Source organism: Neurospora tetraspora (genome assembly GCF_033439725.1).
Source record: "Neurospora tetraspora strain CBS 560.94 chromosome Unknown B0H65scaffold_1, whole genome shotgun sequence".
NCBI classification, from domain to species: domain Eukaryota; kingdom Fungi; phylum Ascomycota; class Sordariomycetes; order Sordariales; family Sordariaceae; genus Neurospora; species Neurospora tetraspora.
In genome coordinates, this window is record NW_026944383.1 from 3,696,682 (window position 1) to 3,717,941 (window position 21,260).

Sequence of the window (21,260 nt, forward strand, 5' to 3'; positions counted from 1 at the left end):
CTGTTCGCGGCGCACCTCGACATGATTCTACTCTTCACCTCATTGAACAGTTCACTCACGAATGTCGGACAAACGAGATGAGACCACAAAAGAAAAAGGTATCGACATTAAGACACAAAATCTAGTCCTCGCTAACATCTAAAACACAAAACGCGCCTGTAAACCACTTCCATAACCCCTGAGAGAAAGGAGGTGGGTATGCCAAGATATGATATACACGAGGAGGTAGCTCGAAAGTCTATGCCCTTCCTCATCTAAACCCTCAATACCTTTTTCCAGAATCCTCTTTCCGCTGCAGGCTCATCACAACTGTTTTCCCATCCGAATCATGGCACGATGGTGGTTGAATCGCTGACCCAAGAATTTGTTTCCAAGAGCCCCAGAACCAAGTCATGGTATGACTCGATTGGGCGTCTTCCTCTAGTCCGTCATGCTTGTGGCTAGGTGCTGGGAGCACTAACTTAGGCGTTGAGGGGCTTGAAGACCCAGCGCTCGGAGTTCTCGGCGAAGGGAACACCAAGCTCGAAGAGCTTAACAATGACGCTTTGGAAGTCCTTGAAGAAGAGGTCGTTGTCGGCGGCGTACTTCTCAACCCACTGCTTGAACTTCTTGTCCTGGATGATGGCCATATCGGCGGGGAGCATCATGAGGGACTTGGTCTTCTTATCCTCATACTGCTTAGGGCCGTTCCACTTCTTCCACTGCCACTTCTCGTCGAGGAGGAGCTTGTAGTAGTCGTTGGTCAAGACGGTGGGGGAGAAGGTCCAGGGGCCGTCAAAACCGGAGCGGTCTGCGTGGCAGCGGCCGAGAGCGTGAGCACCGGAAAGAGCAACGATCTCCTGATCGTTGAAGCCCATGCGGTAGAAGATGTTGCGGAGATGGTCCTGGGCCTGGGAGGCATCAGGAAGACGGCCATCGGGAGTGCAGGCAGCGGCATCACGGTCCTGGCGACCAGGGCGGTAGGGGATGTTGGGGCCAAGCATCTCCTGGATGGAGCAGACACCGCCAAGGATCCAGAGATCGGAGTAGGTGATCCAAGGGAACTTGGCTGTTCAGGATGTCAGTAAGTTGAAATCCCACGATCAAAGAAAGGATGGTAGCAGCTTACCCTTGACGGGCTCGAGGAAGTCACGAGCAGCCTTCAGACCGGCGTTGGCACCGTGGTCAGACTCGGGAGCGAAGCGCATGGTGGCACCGTTGGAGCCACCAGTCTTAGTCTCCTTGTCGTAGGTACCGCTGGCGTGCCAAGCGAGACGGACGAGGACGGGGCCGTAGCTGCCATCGTCGTAGTCCTCCTTCTCCTCGAGGCGGGAGGCAATCTCGTTGTAGACGGCCTGGTAGTCTTCGAACTTGGGAGTGAAAACCTTGGGGGTGGCGGAAGCGCCGTCCTGGTTGAGATACCACAGACCGCCGGCACCGAGAGCACCGGCACCGATAGCCCAAGCCCAGATGTTGGAGCCACCGGACTTGGCGGGCTCAGAAGAGTAGAGACGGCGACCACCCTGCTGGAAAGCAGCGCGGGGCGCGGCAGTGAGCGCAGGGCGAGTCGAGGTGCGCAGAGCGCGGAGAGTGCGGGTGGCAGTGCGGGAGGCGGCCATCTATGCGGAGGGAGATCCAGTTAGCATCATCATTGCTCTCAATGTTATCATGGTGAGTCCCATGATGGTGTTGAAGGCGGGGAAGAGATCGCGCATCACTGGCATCGCCGAAGCTCAACAGAGTCCGAACGAGAAGAGACGAGCAGACGGTTGAGAACGGGAGCCAAGAGACAAACGACTCGTGGAGGATAAGAAATTACTTGATGCGTACCTTGATGGTTCTTCAAAAGCAGCGAGGACGATGAAGAGGAGGAAAGAGGCAGAAGGATGAGAGCAGAGCAGCAGCGACTGATAATAATGAGGGGAAGAAAAAGAGGGAAAGGAAGGAAGCGAGGACGACGAATTCACAGAGCACTAGTCTACAGCTATCAAATCGGAGGATCAGGCAGGTGGGATGGTGCAATTGTACTTATCCTTTCGTAGCTCGGCTGTTGCCCGGTGCCCCGGAAAGACGAGGCCCGGGGCCACCCCGGTGGGGTTGTGGTCTCGACATGCCACACGGATTCCAGCGAAACAAAACGACTCTGGAATCATATCGAAAATAAAACAATCGCGTGCACGTTGAGTGGCCAGCTCCGCCCACGTCTCTTTCAGGGACCCCGTTCAGGCCGGTCCATCCCGTCAAGGCGCGGCTGTGGGCCATTTCTAAGCCCTTCCTAGAATTCTAGGGGCGGTTTGAGACCCGTCAGAGCACCATCGAGATTCCCGTGGTTCCCCATTGGACCCCGAGAGTGAAACCCGCCGCAGACTCACGAAGCCGGCTATATCCCGGCATTAGTCACCAGGTCTGAGCACACTCGAGACGACAAGAGGCGGCAACCGCTGACTAAGGCAGTGTCAATGCCAATCAACTGTCAATGGCCTCAAAAGAACGTGCTCAAAAGCCAAGAGATACTGCGGAGCTATATCGGAGTCCGGAGAAGGGTTTCTAGATCACAGCTTACGTATGATTCTGGGTAACACAGATGGGCAACCCTGTGACAGAACTTTTGCCTTCAGACGAACGACGGTAGTTGCGATGACTCTGACAGCAATGAGTTATCAACAGGAGACTGTGGTCCAGATACCGTCGGTACCATAGCCAGAAAGGGCAGACAGTTTGCAACGGGCACATGTCGAAATCCAACCGCGACGTTGCCTCATCATTGGCTCCTCCACAACCTCCCAGTCTTTTGTCCGCTGTAAAATGGGGTATCGGGTGCGCAATTAGTGCTTCTACTAGAAAAGCAAGCTAATACCAGTAGCTCGATGTCTTGACAGCGATTCCTGAGTCCATTCTCTGACACGGCTCGCACGGGTACACGTGGCAAACCAATTTGTGTTGTCAAATCTCCAATTCTCCAGATCGTCCGAAGATTCCCAACCCAAAAAGTTTAACAGGCGCACAGTAAGCATGCGGGGTCCTCATGTCTGAGCTTGTGGCATGCCGAACGCACGGTGGATGGGCCGATCATCACAAGTCACCCCTCCCTTATGCAAAGAAGGCAGGTCCTTATGTAATCATATCCGACGCTGTCTAAATTTAACGTCAAGCGCTGACTTGTACGAGATGGTCGGTCTTTATAACGAGCCTTCTTTTACTTTTAGAGACAGACATCTTGTATAACGTCGATTCCTTTTTGATATGTACTTACAGTTTTCTCTTTTTTTTCTTCTGCTGTTGTTGCGTCGGTACCCGTTTGCCCATGGGATTGCAGTGTCACTGGAGGCTCGAACCGTGAACAAAAAGTTCACGGGCACAGAGCGGCGGGTGGCGGCGAGTTCCTTGGGCTCCCCTGCCGATCGCGGAACCTTCTTGGCCTCCTGTCCACAGCCTCGGACAGCCTTGTCCGTTGTGCAATAATTGTAGCACTTGAAGTTGTTCGAGGTAGCCTTGTAATCGCGAACTGCCTCTTGCTAGTGTACAGTACCTTCAAAACATGGATCATCAGACGTTTGCCGCTAGGTATCATGTCTGTTTGACATACGGCCGAGCAGACATGGCCTTTTCCTGTGCACGAAATGGACACCGATTGTCATGTTCAACGATGATCAGAATTACTAAGGTCCTCTATCTAACGCAAGGTCAATTTTGTTCGCTATTGTCACAGAAACACAAAGGACCTCCTCCGTTTTGCGGTCCTCATTCTCTCATTGTTTGTTCAAGGTTTGTTACCAGCCGTAAATTGCTCGAGATCCCACGAAATAATTTCTTTCACGATACCAGATTGCCAGACTGGAACGTGTCAATACACGATGCCAGCTTGCCATCACTGGAACGTGGGGATAGGTTGAAAGTTCGGAAACTAGTCAACGTTGCTGAAGCCTTGATCGGCCTCTTCTGCTTCGCACTGGTCTCTGGGCAAGTCTAAAAAGTCAAAGGCTACATGACGCATACAGGGGGGAGGAGGGGAGGGATGCCGATTACTCTTTTCGTTCAGTTTGTCGATATCCGAAGATCAGCGGGAAATGCCCTGGGCGGCAGGACTAGCCCTAGAACCGAAGAGTGGCGCCGTGTGCTTAATTAAAGCTAGCCGGTCCTTGAGCGTTCGGATCGGGGTCCATATGGAGCTGGTAAAAACTGTAGAATCTGGTCTCGGCCTTCTGGCGAGTGGGTTCGTCGAGTTCGCCCATCGCAACACCGTTCTCCTTACCACCGAGCTTGGCTTTAGTAATGACCGAGATCGATTGGGGCCTAAAAATCAGTTAGCATAACAGTCCACTGGTGTCGAGCTCATTCTTGGGAGGAAAACTAAGACGTACCCATACAGTTCCCGGTCGAGGGCCAGAAATTCTTTCATGGCCTTCTTACCGCCACGGTCCTGCAAATAGTTCAGGTATACCTGGCACAACTCTTGCTTGACAGCTGGGGACAGGCGACTCTTGCTGCGGATGGTTTGGATGATGTCCTTGATCCTCTCACCATGCTGTTCCTCAAGCTCAGCATTGGTGGGCTGGCCCAGTTCAAACTCCAGCCACTTTTGCCAGAAGTGGCGGCTGTCCGAATACCACTGGACGTTCTTGGAGAAACAAGTGCGGGCTTCCTCGCTCGATCCCTTGACCTTCCACAAAAGATAAGCCCACTCGGTGACTAAAACGGCCTTGGTAAAGATATCCACTGTCGGAGAGTCAATCTGCGCCTTGTACACCTCAATGGCAGCGTCCAGACCACTCTGACGGCGCTGAAGGTTAGCCCACGAGACAATAGCCTCAACGCAATCGGGCAGCTTGTTGAGGATGGCCGCGTGGATGTCGCGGGCGACATCGACACGTTCGGACATCTCCTCGAAGTAGGCATACTGAAGCCGAATTCCAGGCCTACTGACCGGGACATACAGAGTCGTTGCGCGGAGGTAGATGTTGCGGACTTCCTCCTCCTTGCCTTCTTGTGCCGACATCCATCGAGCGTAGCGGAACCAAAACTCGTCGTAAAGAGCACAGGTGACCAAACATCTTTCGTACAAGAAAACGATCCTGCTGAAGTTGCCCTCAGATTCCTCGAAATCGAGATACTTGCGCCAGTTGGCCAGCTGCGCATGCTCAAGCTCTGTAACGTGGAAATAAGGCCGTTTGATCTCCGACTCGAAGGTCCAGCGCTTCGTAGTCTCGGCCTGTGTCTGCTGGAAAACGGTGTACAACTGCGCATCGATCTTGGCCCGGATGTCACGCTCAATCTCGGGTTCGCTCTTCTGAATGCCGTATGGGGCGCTCTCGGCTTCGACTTCCGCCCGGTAGCGGGCCAACGCATCGGCAGAAACTAACTCCAGAAGTGGACGTGTCTGAGCGAGGGTCCTGAGCCGTTCGAAGTAGCGCGCATACTGGTGCATCGGAATCCGAATGACCCGGTTCAGGATCGCAACGATCTTGTCTTGCGCCTCCTGTCTCTCTTCGTACTCGAGGTACTTGTCCCAGAAGGGGTGGGCGAGGAAGTCTAGGCCGACATGGGTAGCGCCGCGCTCGAAAAGCCTAAGGAAGTGTCAATAAGTGCTGCATGACTGAGGATGGGAGTGAGGGGCGGGAAGGGAAGTAAAGTACAAGAGGGGAAACTCGGTGTAAACGAAGCATCCATCCAAAGTGACCAAACTGTTTCTCAGTGGCATACGCGAGCGGGGAACGGGCAAAGAGGTAAGACGTGAACGAAGAATATCTGCTATGAAGAGCAGAGCCTGGTATGAATTGTGAGAGAACTGTTCCAGCATAGGATGGCTGCCTTGTGGTTGCTCTCACCGTGTTCGTACGGTCGCGAATTCGTACTTGTCCCTCTCGAGTCGACAAAGAGCCGCGCACGGCTTTGCAGTTTGCTGCGGGTAAGGTGGTCTTGAGGGGGGGTGGGGACGGAATGGATTTAGGAACTTACTCTCTCACGAGATGGGGTGTATGAGTAGTTTCCATCTTAAAGGAGCAATACTCTGTCCACAGATCGACCGAATTGGTGATGCTGGCGCATCCTCGCTCGTACACCTAGACATGCCCATTAGAACCAGACCCATCAGCGAAAAGAGAGGCGGCTTATGTCCGTACCATTTCGGCCGACTCGGGACCCGAGATGTTGAATTCGAGATCAGCATACTTCTTCCAGTAACCGAACAGCAAGGGGAACTTGAGGAGGAATCGATCGTATGTGGCGCGGAGGGTAGCCAGAGCCTGCGGGCTCGAGTTTCTGTTGAGACCGCCTTCGAGTCCTTCGCAGGCGCGTACCAGTTTCTCCCAGTTCTCGAAGTTGTCGGTATCGGCATCCTGGATGCGATGGCGATGAGCTCTGGTTAGCGACTGGACATGATGCACACAGCAGTGGATATCTGCATTGACTTACCACCTCGGCATTAAGCCTTTTGATTTCGGCGTTCTCCTCATCGGAGCCGCCATAGTTACTGAAGTCGCCCATTGTGGTCGATAACGCGCGGCTGACGGGCGAGGCTGTTTCGTGTGTTCCCAGATGCAAAGGTTATTGTTGGTTGAGGATTCACGATTATCCTAGAGACCGGTCGCGTGGCAGATAGTGCAATCGCAATAACGTATGATTTTGCGATGATGGAGATGATGAATGGTCGGGTTTTGTGATAGATACAGTCCTGCGCATCCAAAAATTCGTTGCGAGAATGAAGTTGACCGACAGTGAGCAAAAAAGCGTGGAGACGAGAGACAAGGAAGTGGACGTGGAAGGCAGCGGCGCGCGGGTCGGACCCATGGAGGACTACGGGAAATGGGAATTCGAAAGTGAATGGAGCTCCAGAGAAGGAAGGCACGTCAAACTGGCAAACCTCCAGCGGCGGCATGCAACTGACGGCAAGCTGGGCTGGGCGAGCTGGGCTGGGCGAGCTGGGCTCGCTGGCAGTGGAGGCTGGCAGGCCGGTAAAGCTGCCCGTCCACACCGCCCGCAACCCTGTCGGTACGTACCCACTCGAAACGCAGCGAGCCTCCACCGTAGCCTCTATTTAGCCAATCACATGATGCGGAACGGATGGGGAATTGGGAGCGATAAGATAAGATCCTGCAGTGAGACCGCCCAAGAATAAAACGGACAAAGTTTTGCAAACTTCTGAATTTCTTCTTTTCCTTTTTTTCCACATGGCTAGTGATGATGACAAAACATAAAATTATGATAGGAAGAGGATGAATTCTCCCAAAGAGGAGAGCATGATCTCACCATACGTTAATCTGAAGCCATCAACTTCGCAAGCTTTGTTGTGGCATATATGCTGCTATCTTTTATTATCTTTCGTACTCCTCTTGCTTTTTCAACTCCAGCATTTTGCTAGCTGGCAATCACATCACCTTCTGTCTGTGTGTTTCAGAGTGGTTTGCAGCCGCATTTTGCGTTCGAGACCTTCAGAGAATCTCAAACTATCTTCAGAAATCACATAAAAGTCGTCACCTGCTGCAAAGCGAAACATGCTACAGCAAAGATGTCAGCAAGCATACTCTTTGACAAGAGTTAAACACGTTGATGGTATCCGGGTCTGCCTGATGTCAATGAATCGCATTGTATTTGCCCTCGGCCTTCAGGTTCGCAATCGTGGAATTCCCGTCGAGGTTGTCTTCCCATGCTCCCCTCAGTCGGTCTGAGTTCTCCGCTCCTCGTAACATTGGGCTTGTTGCGCCTGCGGTGTACATATGCGTCTGATTGTCCGATTGCATTTCAACGAAGGCACCGCAACCTCCCGTGCCTCTTAGCTTGGGCCCCGCGTCAAGGTAAGGTAACTGCGGCTCTTGTGACAGGGCTGACAGCCTGACGGGCCAGGGCGTAGCGTAGGTAGTGGGAAGCTTTGTTGCGGCCCAGGCTTGGAGCCAGGGCAGTAGCGGAAAGTGGAGGCAGCTGAAAACTGATGCTCAAGGGGCAAGGGGTGCCCCAGACCGACACCTTGCCGCCGTCATCCGGCTCCCCTCCATCGTGCAGTTCATCCAGGAAGTCCCATCTGGACGGCGGTACCTTTCCACATCCGTTCTTGAAGGACACTCTTGTCTCTTGTTACCGTACATACTTACGTCGAGATCTACATTCTATACCCAATTCAATCTCGCCCCTGTTTGTCCGCCTCGACATCGAGTAACACTGACGGGTCCCGAGTCGATAGTCTCTCGCCTACACTACATCCTACCCACGAGAGCTACCGTCCTGCGACAACCCATCGCCAAAGCTGCTCAAGCTTCCCGTCCTCAACGACCGCACGCCTTGCCAGTATCCCATGCTGCTCTATTACTCGCTCTCAACATAGCAAGAGGTCGCTTGGGCCTACCGTTTTGCTTGCTGCTTACTCGCTCGAGCCTGACCAGTCGTCGACGTACTCATTGAGAGCAGCCCCGGAAAGCATACCTACTCGGAACTTTGCTGCCAGGTAGCCTCCACCGCGGAAGCGTCCACGAGCCCACGAAACCCATTATCTGGAGGATCTCGACATGGGAGCTCTAGCCTACGTTAAACCTCCGCCGTAATTAATCTGCATCCGAAATAACTGCTATCGAACATGGACTACAACAGCTCTACATCGTCTGCTCTTTGGGCGGGCCAATCGCCGTCTCTCGACAAGTCGAGCCAAATCCTTATCCGCGAATACCCTCACCGTGCGATCGCAATCGCCTCGGAATCCCACGCTCTCATCCTTCGACATAGTCAGAGCACCAGCGAAGCCATTGCCAATGGCTCCCTCGCTTCCGTTACCTCCGCTCGTCCACGATCCGGCAGTTTCGACAACATCCCTTCCAAGTGTATGGTGGAATTCACACCGCGGACAGACAAGCTATTACTCGACTACCGTCCTTTGACATCACGGCCAATCTATGGAACACTGGGAATGATCTCGATTGGGCCGGACGTGTTCATCTGTGTCATCACCCAAGCCTCAAGGGTCGCTACTCTTCGTCCAGGAGAGACAGTGGAAAAGATAGAGAGTGTGCAGTTCTTCTGTCTGAACTCAGCAGCTTACGATGATGTTTTCATGCTTGATGTTCACGACGAAATGGAGGCTGCGTCAGTATACGGCCCATCACTGGGCCGGAGGGACCCAATGGAGCATCCATGTGTCGAGTTGCAGAAGCTTCTCAGTAACGGGACATTCTACTACAGTACAGACTTCGACATTACCAACCGCATGCAGGACAGACCAGCTGATGCCGTAACGTTCGATATCGACAATTTCGACGAGTCGTTTCTCTGGAACTCATACATAATCCGCCCGCTTGTGGAATTCCGCTCCAAGCTGCAGGAACAGGAACGAGATGCGTTGGATGCCTCGCGGATCCTAACCTCCGCGATTCGAGGCTTTTGTAGGACATGGGCCATCCCTCAGACCTCGGCCCCTTTGAGGGCTGCCAAGACAGGCCTCCCTTCATACTTGACCATCATCTCGCGTCTGTCCTGTAGAAGGGCAGGCACCAGATTCAATTCACGGGGCATTGATGACGATGGAAATGTTGCGAATTTTGTGGAAACTGAGACGACGTACTGGAGCCCTTCAGGCGTTGTGTTCTCATATGCTCAAGTACGCGGCTCGGTTCCTGTCTTTTGGGAACAGCAAGCCGGGCTGCTGCCAAACCAGCAGAAGATTACCATCACACGATCACCGGACGGAACGCAGCCGGCATTCAACAAACACTTTTCTGATCTGGAGCAGGCATATGGTGCTGTCCATGTAATAAACCTACTCAGCGTGTCGAAGCCAGGAGAGTACGAGCTGACGTCGCTGTACCGTACCGGTATTCGGAACTGCCCCCTTAGCCGGCCAGAGGAGGGACAATCACGCGATCATGCTCTCCTTAGAGCTACCGAGTACGACTTCCATGCTGAGACGAAGGGACCCCAAGGTTATGAAGCAGCAAATGAGATCAGGCGTTACCTGGAGGGCTCTGCCGACGGCTTCGCATATTACCTGGCCCACGAAGCGGATGACGACGAAGAGAGGGCGGGCCCTGATGAACGTACAACTTCGCCTAGCCAACGCCGCTATGTGGTCGTGCTACAACAAGAGGGTGTTTTCAGAACAAACTGTCTGGATTGTCTCGACAGAACGAACCTCATTCAGACGATAGTATCACAAATGGCGGTAGAGACTTTCTTGGGCCATCAAGGCGAGGGTGCTGCGTCAGACTTTTGGTCACGACATGCCAATCTTTGGGCTGATAACGGCGATGCTCTGTCCCGTATATATGCCGGCACCGGTGCTTTGAAGAGTTCCTTCACTCGGTCAGGCAAAATGTCTCTCGCCGGAGCTATCGCCGACGTCCGCAAGTCGGCTACCCGACTATATGTGAATAACTTCACGGACAAACAGCGGCAGATGACCATTGATACCCTTCTTGGCAGGATGATTGGTCAGGGGCCAGTTCATCTATACGACCCGATCAGCGATTACGTGTCTATGGAACTACAACGGCGAAGCAACGAGTTCTCTACAAACGAAAAGATTCGGATGTAAGTTTGACCCGTGTCGGTTCGGTGATGCATGGTGCTGATGTAGACAGTTTAATCGGAACTTTCAACCTGAACGGCAAGACCGACGGTATCGACGAAGACTTGTCGTCTTGGCTTTGTCCCTCCGAACTAGGCGAAGCTCAACCCGAAATAGTTGCGGTCGGCTTCCAAGAAATCGTCGAACTTAACCCACAGCAGATTATGAACAGTGATCCAACCAGAAAGCAATTGTGGGAACGTGCGATAAAGGCTACTCTGGATCGACACTACAACAGGCCTGATGATGAGAAATACGTGTTGTTGAGAAGTGGCCAGCTCGTGGGTGCCGCATTGTGCATCTTCGTTAAGGCCTCTGCTCTCCATAACATAAAAAATGTTGAAGGCAGTGTCAAAAAGACAGGGCTTTCGGGAATGGCTGGAAATAAAGGAGCTGTTGCGATCAGGCTCGATTACGCAAACACGCCTATATGCTTCGTGACAGCGCATCTTGCTGCCGGTTTTACCAACTACGAGGAGCGCAATAGAGATTATGCCACGATTAATCACGGTCTCCGATTCCAAAGAAATAGGGGGATTGACGACCATGGTAAGCTAGCCACACCATACAAACTGTCGGGCATGACTAACACCTGTAGAATCTGTTATATGGTTTGGGGACTTCAACTACCGCATTGGACTGAACCTCGAGACCGCCAAGGACCTGGTCAGGAAAGGAGCCCTTGAGGAACTATATGCGAACGACCAGGTATGTCTCCCATTCGTTTCATGTTGGGTTATTATGTTGACCGCTTGCAGTTGAACCTACAAATGGTGGCCGGCCTTGCGTTCCATTACTATTCTGAGGCACGTATCACGTTTAACCCTACGTATAAATATGATATTGGTACCGACACCTTTGATACATCGTAAGTCCGACTGCTCGAGGTTCGCAATGACCATGGATTCTAACGCTCTGCACAGGGAGAAAGCACGTATACCGGCGTGGACGGACCGCATTCTGAGAAAAGGACACAACCTCCGCCAGTTGTGTTACAACTCGGCACCATTGCGATTCTCAGACCACCGGCCAGTATATGCCGTCTTCGAATGCACCGTCAACATTGTGAACGAGAGAATTCGCAACAAGATCAGTCGTGAGATATACGAACGCAGGAAAGCGGATATTGGCGGCGACACGGCCAACCTAGCTGGAGATGAGTCCGACGACGAGGATTTAATCGGATACGATGCCATCGAGCCTGGCCTTCCCCCAGCCAGCTCCGATCGACAGAAATGGTGGCTGGACAATGGCAAGATGCCTCGATCATCCATCCAACCACCAAAACCCGAAAGTCCTGCCTTCCAAACCATTCTCAATCCCAAAAGGCCAGCTAACCCTTACATGCCCACTGACGAACCTGACTGGGTTAACATCCCAAGGTCTGAGTCAAGACTTTCCTCCTTCTCGAGCCTCTCGTCATCGCCGTTTGAACATGTCAATCATTCGATGCTGCTCTCTACTTCGGCGTCAAATTCGGCACCCAGAAGACCCCTCCCTCCTCCATTTGATCCGTCGAACCTTCCCGCGAAGGTTGGACGGTTGCAACTCACCGAAGATGGGAAGAACAGCAAGTCCGATACTCCTCCACCGCCCCCTCCTCCACGAAGGCAGACCGGTATGGGTGCTCTAGGGTCTACATCGGGACCTGCCATGACCACTTCACCAGTGACTAGGAAGCTTGTGAACACGGCAGCGACAGCAGCAGCAGGGCCAACGCCAGTAACAGCCACACCGCCACTCCCGGTTCGCTCGATGTCTGTATCGTCTCAACACACCATTAAGCAGAAAGCTGCGCCACCGGTAGCAAAGAAACCTGCCCACTTAGCAGCACCATCATCACCGGGGTCCAGCACTTCGGTACCTGCGCCTATGGAGGACACAGTGACACCCAGTAACTGGAAGCCTCTCCAGCCAGAGCGTTCTCCGAACCCGTCTCTTTCAGGACTGCGAGGATATTTAGCCAAGGCCAACGGAAGCTCATCGAGCTTCACATCTCTCTCTTCACTCAATGATAGAACTGGAGATAGCAGCGTGCCTCTACAGCCGCCTCGGCGCGTCAATACAAGCACGGGATTTGCGCCTCAGGCACGGTACACGCCACCTGGAGGTGTAGGTCTTGTTGGGTTGGCCGATCTTCAGCAAAAGACACAGATTCCAGGACGGAAGCCTGTGCCTGTATCTGCGCTTGCGCCAGGGCCAGCGCTTATTCAGAAGGCGACGAAGCCTGAGGCTCCGCAGCCGCCTCCGCCTAGGAGATCACAGACTGTGAATCTTCTCGATGATGATGATAGTAGTGGCATGCAGATGGGAGTATGGCAGGCACTGAAGCCTTCATGAAGGAAGGACTGCACGTGAACCGAGGTGGTAGGTTTTTGGTTCAGGATGATGTTAGGGGTTCCGGTCAGCTTTTGGCTATAGACAAAGATGCATGAGGCGCGCATACATTATATACACCAAACACTTTTAATACTGGGTTCTGTCTCTTCGAATGAGGCGGGAAAATTCGGACATGAAACGAATGCTGAAATGGTATCATGACAGCCTCCTGAATGCGCCTAGAGGGACATGACAGCACGGTAAGGGAACTTGTGCAGCGGGATCGGGTCGATCAGGGCATGTAATCCGAGTTCCTCTCAAGAGCGTAGATGGACATATCCTCTCTTCCGCTGGCGTCCTCAATGCACGTACGATGATGCTGATATCAGTTGTCGATACATGAGCTGGCGAGGGCATCTGGAGAATCGATGGAGCCGATGGAGTGGATGTACACTGCAGTATAAAATGCTACGGAGGATACCTATGCGGGTGACTCCGTGTTAGTGGGCGTGATGGGTGATGATTGACTGGGGTCGAAGATTTGCTCTGCTTCAAACAAAGGGGTGCCAAGACAGAGCCACACAGTATCGGCAACAATATGCCGCGGTACTCACGACGAAAACACTGTGTGATCCAGGCAGACTGAGTCGCTAGATCGACAGTGTATTGATGTCCGGGTGGACACTGTATCTGTGCCAACACTGCAAGGAGGCACGAGTGAACGTTGGGCGAAGGGTACACATGTACGTCATAGCACATGCCGTGTTCCTGTGTCTTGCATCGCTCTTCCAGGGCTTTTGCAATTCGATGGGCGGAGTCGACGAGTGACCGGCCAGAGTGAGTGACCACCGGAGCGACTGCTTTTTTGTTAGTGTCTTGGACTCTTTGGTGTCGACCACACACACCGTGTCTCACACGAGGACATGGAGAGATGACCCTCTTGGTGCCTTTCCCCCTTTCCCGGATGATCCCAAGCCCCCAAGTGGAAAAAAAGAGGGAAAAGACGGCCGCTGTGGAAGAAGGATACGAATGAAGCGACAGTCCAACCTTGGCATCCACCCAAGCCCGAAAAAGCGTCTGAGAGCCGGAGTGGCAGAGCCTGTCAAGAAATGCCAAACCGAGACTAAGAACTAACGATCCAACCTCTTGGACGGTAGATTAAACTCCTCATTCAAACCCCGGACATTTTCAGGTCCAGAACAGGGGGTCTGGGAGGGCTCATCCGAGTCAGGTTATCAGGTACAAGTCATTCCAACTTTGTATACGGCCTCCCGCCTTCTGGCACTTTTCAACTCAACGAGGCTCGATCTTTTGCAACTCCAACCGGGTCGCACCGAGACGCGGTTCCGCTTTCCACTCACACCCGCATCCCGCCATTCTATACTTACTTGTGTCGAACGACGGGAACATCGAGTCGACTTCACCCATCATTCCGATTTCTGGAGGTGCAGTGCAGTGCACCGCAGCATAACGCAGCGCCAGCGGTTGCAGGGCCGTGTGCAATCTCAACCCCATCTTTGCATCTTCCCAGTCCCAGTCATATCAGTTTCCCCCCCAGCAGGCGGGCTCCAGGTTGCTAGCCAGGCTCAGGCACCCTCTCAGCTGCTCTCCATCCATCAGATCGTGACCCAACAGACCCCATCTCTCATCAAAGGGGGGCATTCCACACCGCCGTCACGGGCCACGGTTGACCAAGGACGACCAAGGACGGGAAAGCGGGCTCCTCTGGGCTCCTCTAGCTCCGCAAAACCAATCCCAACTTGAAGACTGACTGGCGACTCCCTCTAGCGATTTACCATGATGATGGCAACTTTCAGCTGATCGCCTAGGTCGCCCTGTCCGCTTTCGCTCTCCTTCAAGTCTTCAACGCCCTAGAGCCCCGTTCTTCATCCCTTCCTTTTGCCGACTCCGAAGTCCCAAAAGTCGGGGATACGCCCACGTTTAAACTTTGAAGACCTCGAATCCTTTTATTGCGCGCAAGATGGCAGCTACCAGGAAGTAAAGCCGTCTGCCTCTCTGTCTTTCGTCCGGCCAACCTGGAATCCGAGCATCTGGATCAAGCCGAAGGAGGAAAACAACTGCTTCTTCACTCACTATTTGCTTTTGGCCTGTTTGACCATCCACGCAGCACTTCAACAACGAATGTTCACTTGAGCCGTTGTCTAATTGACAATACAATCTGTGAGCTTTGTACTGGCGATTCAGGTTGCTTGCGTCACAAGCAGTCGCAACTTCCTCACCATCATCGTTCGACATCGACGACATCGCAAACGCAAGCACTCGGCTGCACATGTTTACACACTGCATATCACGACATTAGTGCAGATCAACGACATCGAGGGGCAGAGAGATTGGTCGGGTTCGTTTGCTCTCATCACCAGCATAACCTTCCATCATCATATCGACCTGGACGACTTTCCCTGCCGACAGTGACATCCACCTGTACATCTACTCTTCGTTGCGCCATCTCGATCTCTGAAGCCCGCCTATACCGAACCTGACACGTACTTATTCGTCGATCCTGTCGAGCTCACCCGCGAACTCAGCTATCATACGACCAAGCACCATACAATTGTCCTAAGAACGACATTGAAGTTTATTTGGGAGATCTATATCGGACCAACCCTAACCCATCCTCTTCCCGGTTGGCAGATCACACATCCCTGGTCTTGAACCGCCTTTCTCCCTATCGGTGACCGACCATCGCAGATCGACGAACGACGAAAAGCGACCATGAACCACTCCCACAGAGCCGTGTCCTCTCCGGGAAGGCTTTCGATGCCCAGCCCCGCTGCTCCCCTCGCCCTTTCAGATTTCATTCTCCAAAGACCACTCTCGCCATATTCCTTTGCCTATGACGGACAAGCGGCTGCAAGCCCAGACGCTACCTTGGCCGAGGGCGAACACCAATCGTCACAACCACAGCTACTAGGCGAAACAAGCAGAACGAGATCAGCAGCAACAGTACCGATGGCCAAGCTAGGAGGTGATAGTCCGGCCAAGTATCCGGGACTTTCAACCGTCTCGATTGGTGCCCCAAGTCCAAGTCAGGAAGCTGCACGGAAGGAAGAAGGAACACTGGAATCTCTGTCAACAGCGACGCCCTTGGAGTCTCCACCGCCCGTAACGGCTCAGAACTGGTTGGCGACACGTCAACAAATTATACCCGGGCGCAATGTCAAAAAGGCCGACTGGATCCGGGGATGGAGCGAGTCTGTCGTTAACCTTGGGAATACGACATATTGTTGCTGCTCAGAAACCTTCGCGGTCAGGGGCCGCGGATGGAAGGGCAAAGGGGGTGATCTCACGAGCGGGGTGCGAGCCATTCTGCCTGTTACCAGATCCTTCTCTGGCGGCCTTGACACCGCAGTGAACATGTGTCGCAATTGTCACCGCCCAGCTTCGCCGACCCCCGCCACAGGAGATTTCGGCCCGCTTAATGTCGACGAGCCAGAAGAGAAGGTCGGACGGAGCACGCGAGCAGAGTTCACCCGAAGACTCAGTGGCCTTCTTCGCCGGGTCATACCCAGTCGAAGTGACAGCGACCGCCAGGCATCACAGAAGCATTCCGACAGAAATTCCAACGCCAGATCGACGCCCGTGAGCGGCGCTTACGCTAGCAGACAGCAGAAGCCCACGGCATCTCCGGTCAAACCGTCGCGTCTGTCCGGTTTCAGTGCTATAATGTCGAAGGAGGCCCCTCACAATAATCAACCGAAGATTACGACGAATTCATGGCCAACGACTCCGAGGCAGCCAGCCGTGTTGAATGGGGCTCGCGCCGGCCTTAACCAATTGCAGTCGGAATCGGACGACGACTCGAGCGATTCCGATGACCCCCGCGCCAAGATCGGATTGAAGGTTAGCTATGCTCGTCTTCAGCGGGCGGCGAAACTTTTGGAGCGCAACAAGTCATGACGGAGCCTATTCAATGGATGGACTGCGTTTTTCGGCGTTGAAGAGAACACGATGGCGGCGTTTATTTGAATCGAAAGATGTCGATCGAGGCGAGATGCATCATAGCGTCATGCAAACCTATACCAGGCGAGACGGGATGGGACTAGAAGCATGGGGATATAGACAGCACAGCACAGCATATATGGGGTTAATACGGCGCAAAATGGGGTTTTGCTCTTTTCTGGGGTGTTGATGGTCACCGACCGAGCCAGGAGGACCTAGCCTAATCCAGGCTTGGATGGATGTGATGTTCTTTGAAGAGGAAAGAAGCATAGGAGGTTGGCCTTCTGAAGAAGGAGTCAAACGAATGGATGGATGGATGGATGGATGGATGGGCGACAGGCATGTTGAGGACGGGAGCTTAGGATACAACAAAGGGTGGCGGGCAGGCAGTGGGGGCGTAAGGCTTATACTGCGTGATCCACGAGTGTCGTCCTTACCCTAATCTCTCTCCGAGAGTTGGTTTAGGAAAGAAGTTGGTTGGCTGGTTTTGATACCCAGGTTCATTCAATGCATGTACATGGCATATATGGGAAAGGATAATGCACTGTATTAAATCGCACGACACTGCACCATACCCTGTATTGACATCACGGTTATATAGTTATATTTATGTTTACGCCTTTAATTTTTCTTCGCTGACGAGGTTTTGGCTGATGCTGGAGGACCTATAAATATGTGTAAGGGCGTGGTGGTCTGGGACTGGTTCTAGGATGGGTGGGTGGGTCGTGGAGATCTGCGAGAGAGTGACAGCTACCATTGCATGAATACTTGGGATTTATCTATAGGTAAGTAATCTGATGGGGTAAGAAAAGAGAGGGCTCAGAAAAGGGACCAGGAGGAGGGCATCGACGGTGAGCAATGAGATGAGATGTTCATGATAGTAGCACTACTAATAATAAAGAATGATGTCCAACATGAATCTTGCCAAACTAAGCATGTGCCATCTGCTAAGCAGTTTTGATTAAGGTGAAAGAGATGGATAGATATAACTTCAAAATTATGAAAGAGCAGGACGTTTCAACGTTGCCGAGAACGCTCTGTCTCTTCTGTGAGACTCCTTGTGTATATGTCTCCTTCAGTTGTGATTGCCGGTATCAGCTCGACGTTAGACAAACTATGTATACTGTTGAAGTAGAGGAAAAGTGTGTAGATGTCTGAGCTAAGCTTAAAGGGCTCTGTGGCTTATGTGTATACCATACCTCTATAGAATAAGATGCAGACTCAAGCTACCGTCCACTCTAGACACGACCTGATAGACGTTGGCTTAATCGCTTGTAGACTCACTGTCTCCTTTTCACTAAGTCTTCAGAATGGTAGAAGCCAATGCGAGTGTGTTGACAAAGCGTTCATAATGTTGTGCTAACCAACGATGGCTCTTGCCTTTTCATGTCTTGGTCGGGTTTGGTCTTGCCTTTCTTTTTCCTGTTCTGTGCTGTTCCTTCCTTCCTTCCTTCCTTCCTTCCTTCCTTCCTTCCTTCCTTCCTTCCTTCATGATGTTCAACTTGCAAGGAGACATGATGAGATAAGGCATAAAAGTATGCGAAAAGCATTACACATTCGCTATCTAACGTCTACCGGTACCAAGAACGCAGTAGTTGACGAGTTCTTTTGGAGGTGGAATGAAAGTCATGTAAGCAAAGGATGCCATTAACGATTATATGAATTCAAACCGGTACATAGACCAGAGGAAGACTAGTCGACTATTTCGCTTTCCAATCCCCAGTCGACACTCCAATATAATAAATGTCAGAAGGAAGGATGATGGGCAAGGAGTACACTGCGCTTTAGAATAGTGTCTCTACTTGACAGGTCAATATCACTAATTCATGTCACAAAAAAGACTTAGACTTCTAGCCACTAGTCTCGGCGTTTTCTTCTTTTCCTAAGCCCTGATGAGTATCTCGGCTTCCATCTTGCAACACTAGTTCATGTATTTTGGTAGAAATGCAGAGACTCACCTCGTGCATGCTGTGTCTTCTTTTGGATGTGATGAGGGGCTATACAACACTGGCTAGAACTATGAAGATGCTGCCACTTGGTAGATGTGACGGAATGGAGTGCACTTTATATCTCTTTGCGTGGAGTGATGTCCGCGTAGACTTTGCACTCTGCCCATCCGCTTTTGAGATGGCTAAACTGGTTATAAACTTTGATATCGAGCGCCCTCTCTCTCCTTTCTCTTCGTTCGGACAGTGTCCGGGGTTTAGATCGATGTCATGCCTGCGGCGCTTGAGCAATGGCATAGAACAAATGCAATCGATAAGCTGGCACTGCCGAAAAGTAAGTGGGCGCGGTTGTGTTCAAGAGAGCCTTACCAGTTAAACCAGAGGCGGCCACGGCGTGGATTATTGTATTGAAGACCTTCACCTAAAGGGTTTCTCAGCCTTGCTGAACAATGATGACACAATGGCGGCATAGTCACAAATGGGATTCAAAGGCACCCATAATCTTGTGTCGCAATGGAGAGAAAGAAACAAAGCCCAAATAGAACAGGAGAACGAGTTACCTCGAATCTCTTCTTTAGACACAAGTGGTTCGCCAGTAGGTTGGGAACCTATCGTGACATCGTGGTCCTGTGTCCTGTGTCATCATCACCACAACCTCTCGCTAGATTCAGTTGCCTTGAAGCGTTGATTGTCGCTCGCAATCTCATTGCTGGAGTCGCGTGACAAATGACCTAAAACAGGGGAGGGGGTAGATAGGGTTCCCAGTCTGTCCAAGTTGTCTATGGATTGGCAGCCAAGCCGTGGCAGTTGGCGTAGAGCCGTGGAGGGGTAAGAAGTCAGTCAATCAGCAGCAAGAAGACGGTCTTTTAGGGGAGTGTACGTTCCCAAATGGTATTGTAGGGGTCATTAGGGGTCGTTTTAGGGGTCCCTGATGATCTTGTGAGGGACAAGGCCAGGGTGATGGGCGAGGGAGATCCGAACCGGGAACCAACAATTGCTCGACCACAGGACATGTAAATCTGGACTGATAGGCTAGTCTCTGGCTCGAAGATAACGCGTGAGTTACCAACAGCCATTCGATCTCGCCAAACACAACATCGAAGGATGTTCGACGTGAAGGGGGTTGCAACACAGGGCTGTGTAGGTGAGGATCGCCTCACATATCTCGATAACCGTGGGGGAAAAGACAGCAAATGGAGGGGGCGGGCAGGAAACAAGCCTTGTGATCGAGACATCCGGTAGTGAAGGGTAGACACACTACCAACCTCGAGGAATATTCGACGGGGCGCAACGGGAGCGGGAGGATAGCGTTTGGTAGTCAACCCGCCCGGAGAAGGCTCGCAGTCTTCTAGCCGTTTCCATGTCCCCTCCTTTTGCACCCAGTCTCGCCAGTCTCTGCCCAGCAAATGATCGCTGGCCTAACAAAGTTGGAAACGCCCATAGGAGGACACTGGCTAGGTGCCGCGAAGACCCCACTCTATCGCTCGCTTCCGAACAATGGGACATAATGGAACGAATGGGAGTTGTAGATAGCCTCAGAGCCAGAGTTGGCCCATTGCTGTGACATGTCCACTAGGTGACGGTAAAGCGTATTTTGGCAACATATGTAGACACATACTATTCACTCCTTTCCCTGCCAGGTGATATGAAGAAGATAACATGGAAGCCTGAGAAGGAGGAGGATGAGTAGCCGGAGCGAGAGGACCGATTGGCGCCGATGAGACAGGCGCATGAGAGCAAGCGCACAGACCAAGAGGTACTTGATAGGGGGTACTTATTAGTTGAGGTAAATTGGCAAATTGGCGGGCAGTCTGGCATTGGCACGAGACAACGTGTGCCATGCGGTGACAAAGAGGCAGCGAATTGGGAACTCCCTGGTGGTGCTAGTTCCAGGAAGATGAGAGGGGCTGCCGATGGCGGGGCTCAGCTCTGAGTCAAGGTTCCAGAGACTCCAAACAGAGCACGCCGTCCATATCCCGATCTCCTGCTGGGCCGCTATGCGGATGCGTGTGTAAGAGATGGGAAGATGCGACTGCTGCACATGGAAACGCCGGGCTCGACAAGCCAAGACGTTGACGATGCCGTCGACCGCATTTCTCTGGTCTTGCCAGCCTGGCCAACATGGGGAATTGGGATAAAGGTGACAGGAATCCGCCGCAGTGGATGGCAAGTGGACTCTGCGACAATCCCGGCAATGTATAGGTGAGATTGGAAATGTAACTTTTTGAGCCGCCGCTTGGCGTCAAATGGACAACACACCAATGGTCAAGAAGGAAAAATGAGGCTTCAAAAAACTTCACCTCGTGGTGGGGGTGACGTTCCAGAGCGTGATATCCTGGCGTCGTAGTATGTGATGACCATGGCGAAAAGGTTGCAAATGCAAACAGCTCGCGAGCTTACCTAGGTACAAGCTGAGGCCCGTCTGCAAACATGAGATAGTAGAAGCATGCCACGCCATGGATCAGGATCATGGATGCCATGCCGTGCGGACGGGACTGAGAGAAAGTGGCGGG

The 21,260-nt window shown here is 52.4% G+C and overlaps 4 protein-coding genes across 4 annotated transcripts; 2 read left to right on the forward strand and 2 right to left on the reverse strand.

The window, feature by feature from the left end:
• Positions 1-461: 461 nt before the first annotated feature.
• B0H65DRAFT_544307 (cytochrome c peroxidase mitochondrial precursor) lies at positions 462-1,598 on the reverse strand (the record flags this gene model as incomplete). Its single annotated transcript, XM_062829284.1, has 2 exons — positions 462-1,048; positions 1,109-1,598. 2 exons carry the CDS (start codon positions 1,596-1,598, stop codon positions 462-464), a joined length of 1,077 nt encoding a protein of 358 aa, XP_062686405.1.
• A 2,008-nt stretch (positions 1,599-3,606) lies between these two features.
• On the reverse strand, positions 3,607-6,858 carry B0H65DRAFT_535788 (uncharacterized protein). Its single transcript, XM_062829035.1, has 5 exons — positions 6,391-6,858; positions 6,099-6,314; positions 5,935-6,038; positions 4,341-5,543; positions 3,607-4,272 (listed from the first exon to the last, which is right to left on the reverse strand). Exons 1-5 carry the CDS (start codon positions 6,460-6,462, stop codon positions 4,098-4,100), a joined length of 1,770 nt encoding a protein of 589 aa, XP_062686406.1. The 5' UTR covers positions 6,463-6,858; the 3' UTR covers positions 3,607-4,097.
• Positions 6,859-8,335: 1,477 nt separating this feature from the next.
• Positions 8,336-13,086, forward strand: B0H65DRAFT_32997 (putative synaptojanin-like protein). Its single transcript, XM_062823500.1, has 5 exons — positions 8,336-10,485; positions 10,536-11,071; positions 11,121-11,230; positions 11,281-11,390; positions 11,446-13,086. The coding sequence occupies exons 1-5, from the start codon at positions 8,543-8,545 to the stop codon at positions 12,860-12,862; spliced, it is 4,116 nt and encodes a 1,371-aa protein (XP_062686407.1). The 5' UTR covers positions 8,336-8,542; the 3' UTR covers positions 12,863-13,086.
• Positions 13,087-15,361: 2,275 nt separating this feature from the next.
• Positions 15,362-16,898, forward strand: B0H65DRAFT_33000 (uncharacterized protein). Its single transcript, XM_062823501.1, has one exon. The coding sequence runs from the start codon at positions 15,575-15,577 to the stop codon at positions 16,757-16,759; it is 1,185 nt and encodes a 394-aa protein (XP_062686408.1). The 5' UTR covers positions 15,362-15,574; the 3' UTR covers positions 16,760-16,898.
• Positions 16,899-21,260: the final 4,362 nt, after the last annotated feature.

Coding starts and splice junctions, on each gene's coding strand:
- B0H65DRAFT_535788 (XM_062829035.1), bottom strand. CDS start 6,462: ATGGGCGACTTCAGTAACTATGGCGGCTCCGATGAGGAGAACGCCGAA. Junction 5,544..5,934: donor ACACCCCATCTCGTGAGAGA/GTAAGTTCCTAA, acceptor ACACTTCCTTAG/GCTTTTCGAGCGCGGCGCTA. Junction 4,273..4,340: donor CTCGACCGGGAACTGTATGG/GTACGTCTTAGT, acceptor ACTGATTTTTAG/GCCCCAATCGATCTCGGTCA.
- B0H65DRAFT_33000 (XM_062823501.1), top strand. CDS start 15,575: ATGAACCACTCCCACAGAGCCGTGTCCTCTCCGGGAAGGCTTTCGATG.
- B0H65DRAFT_32997 (XM_062823500.1), top strand. CDS start 8,543: ATGGACTACAACAGCTCTACATCGTCTGCTCTTTGGGCGGGCCAATCG. Junction 10,486..10,535: donor ACAAACGAAAAGATTCGGAT/GTAAGTTTGACC, acceptor TGATGTAGACAG/TTTAATCGGAACTTTCAACC. Junction 11,391..11,445: donor ACCGACACCTTTGATACATC/GTAAGTCCGACT, acceptor CGCTCTGCACAG/GGAGAAAGCACGTATACCGG.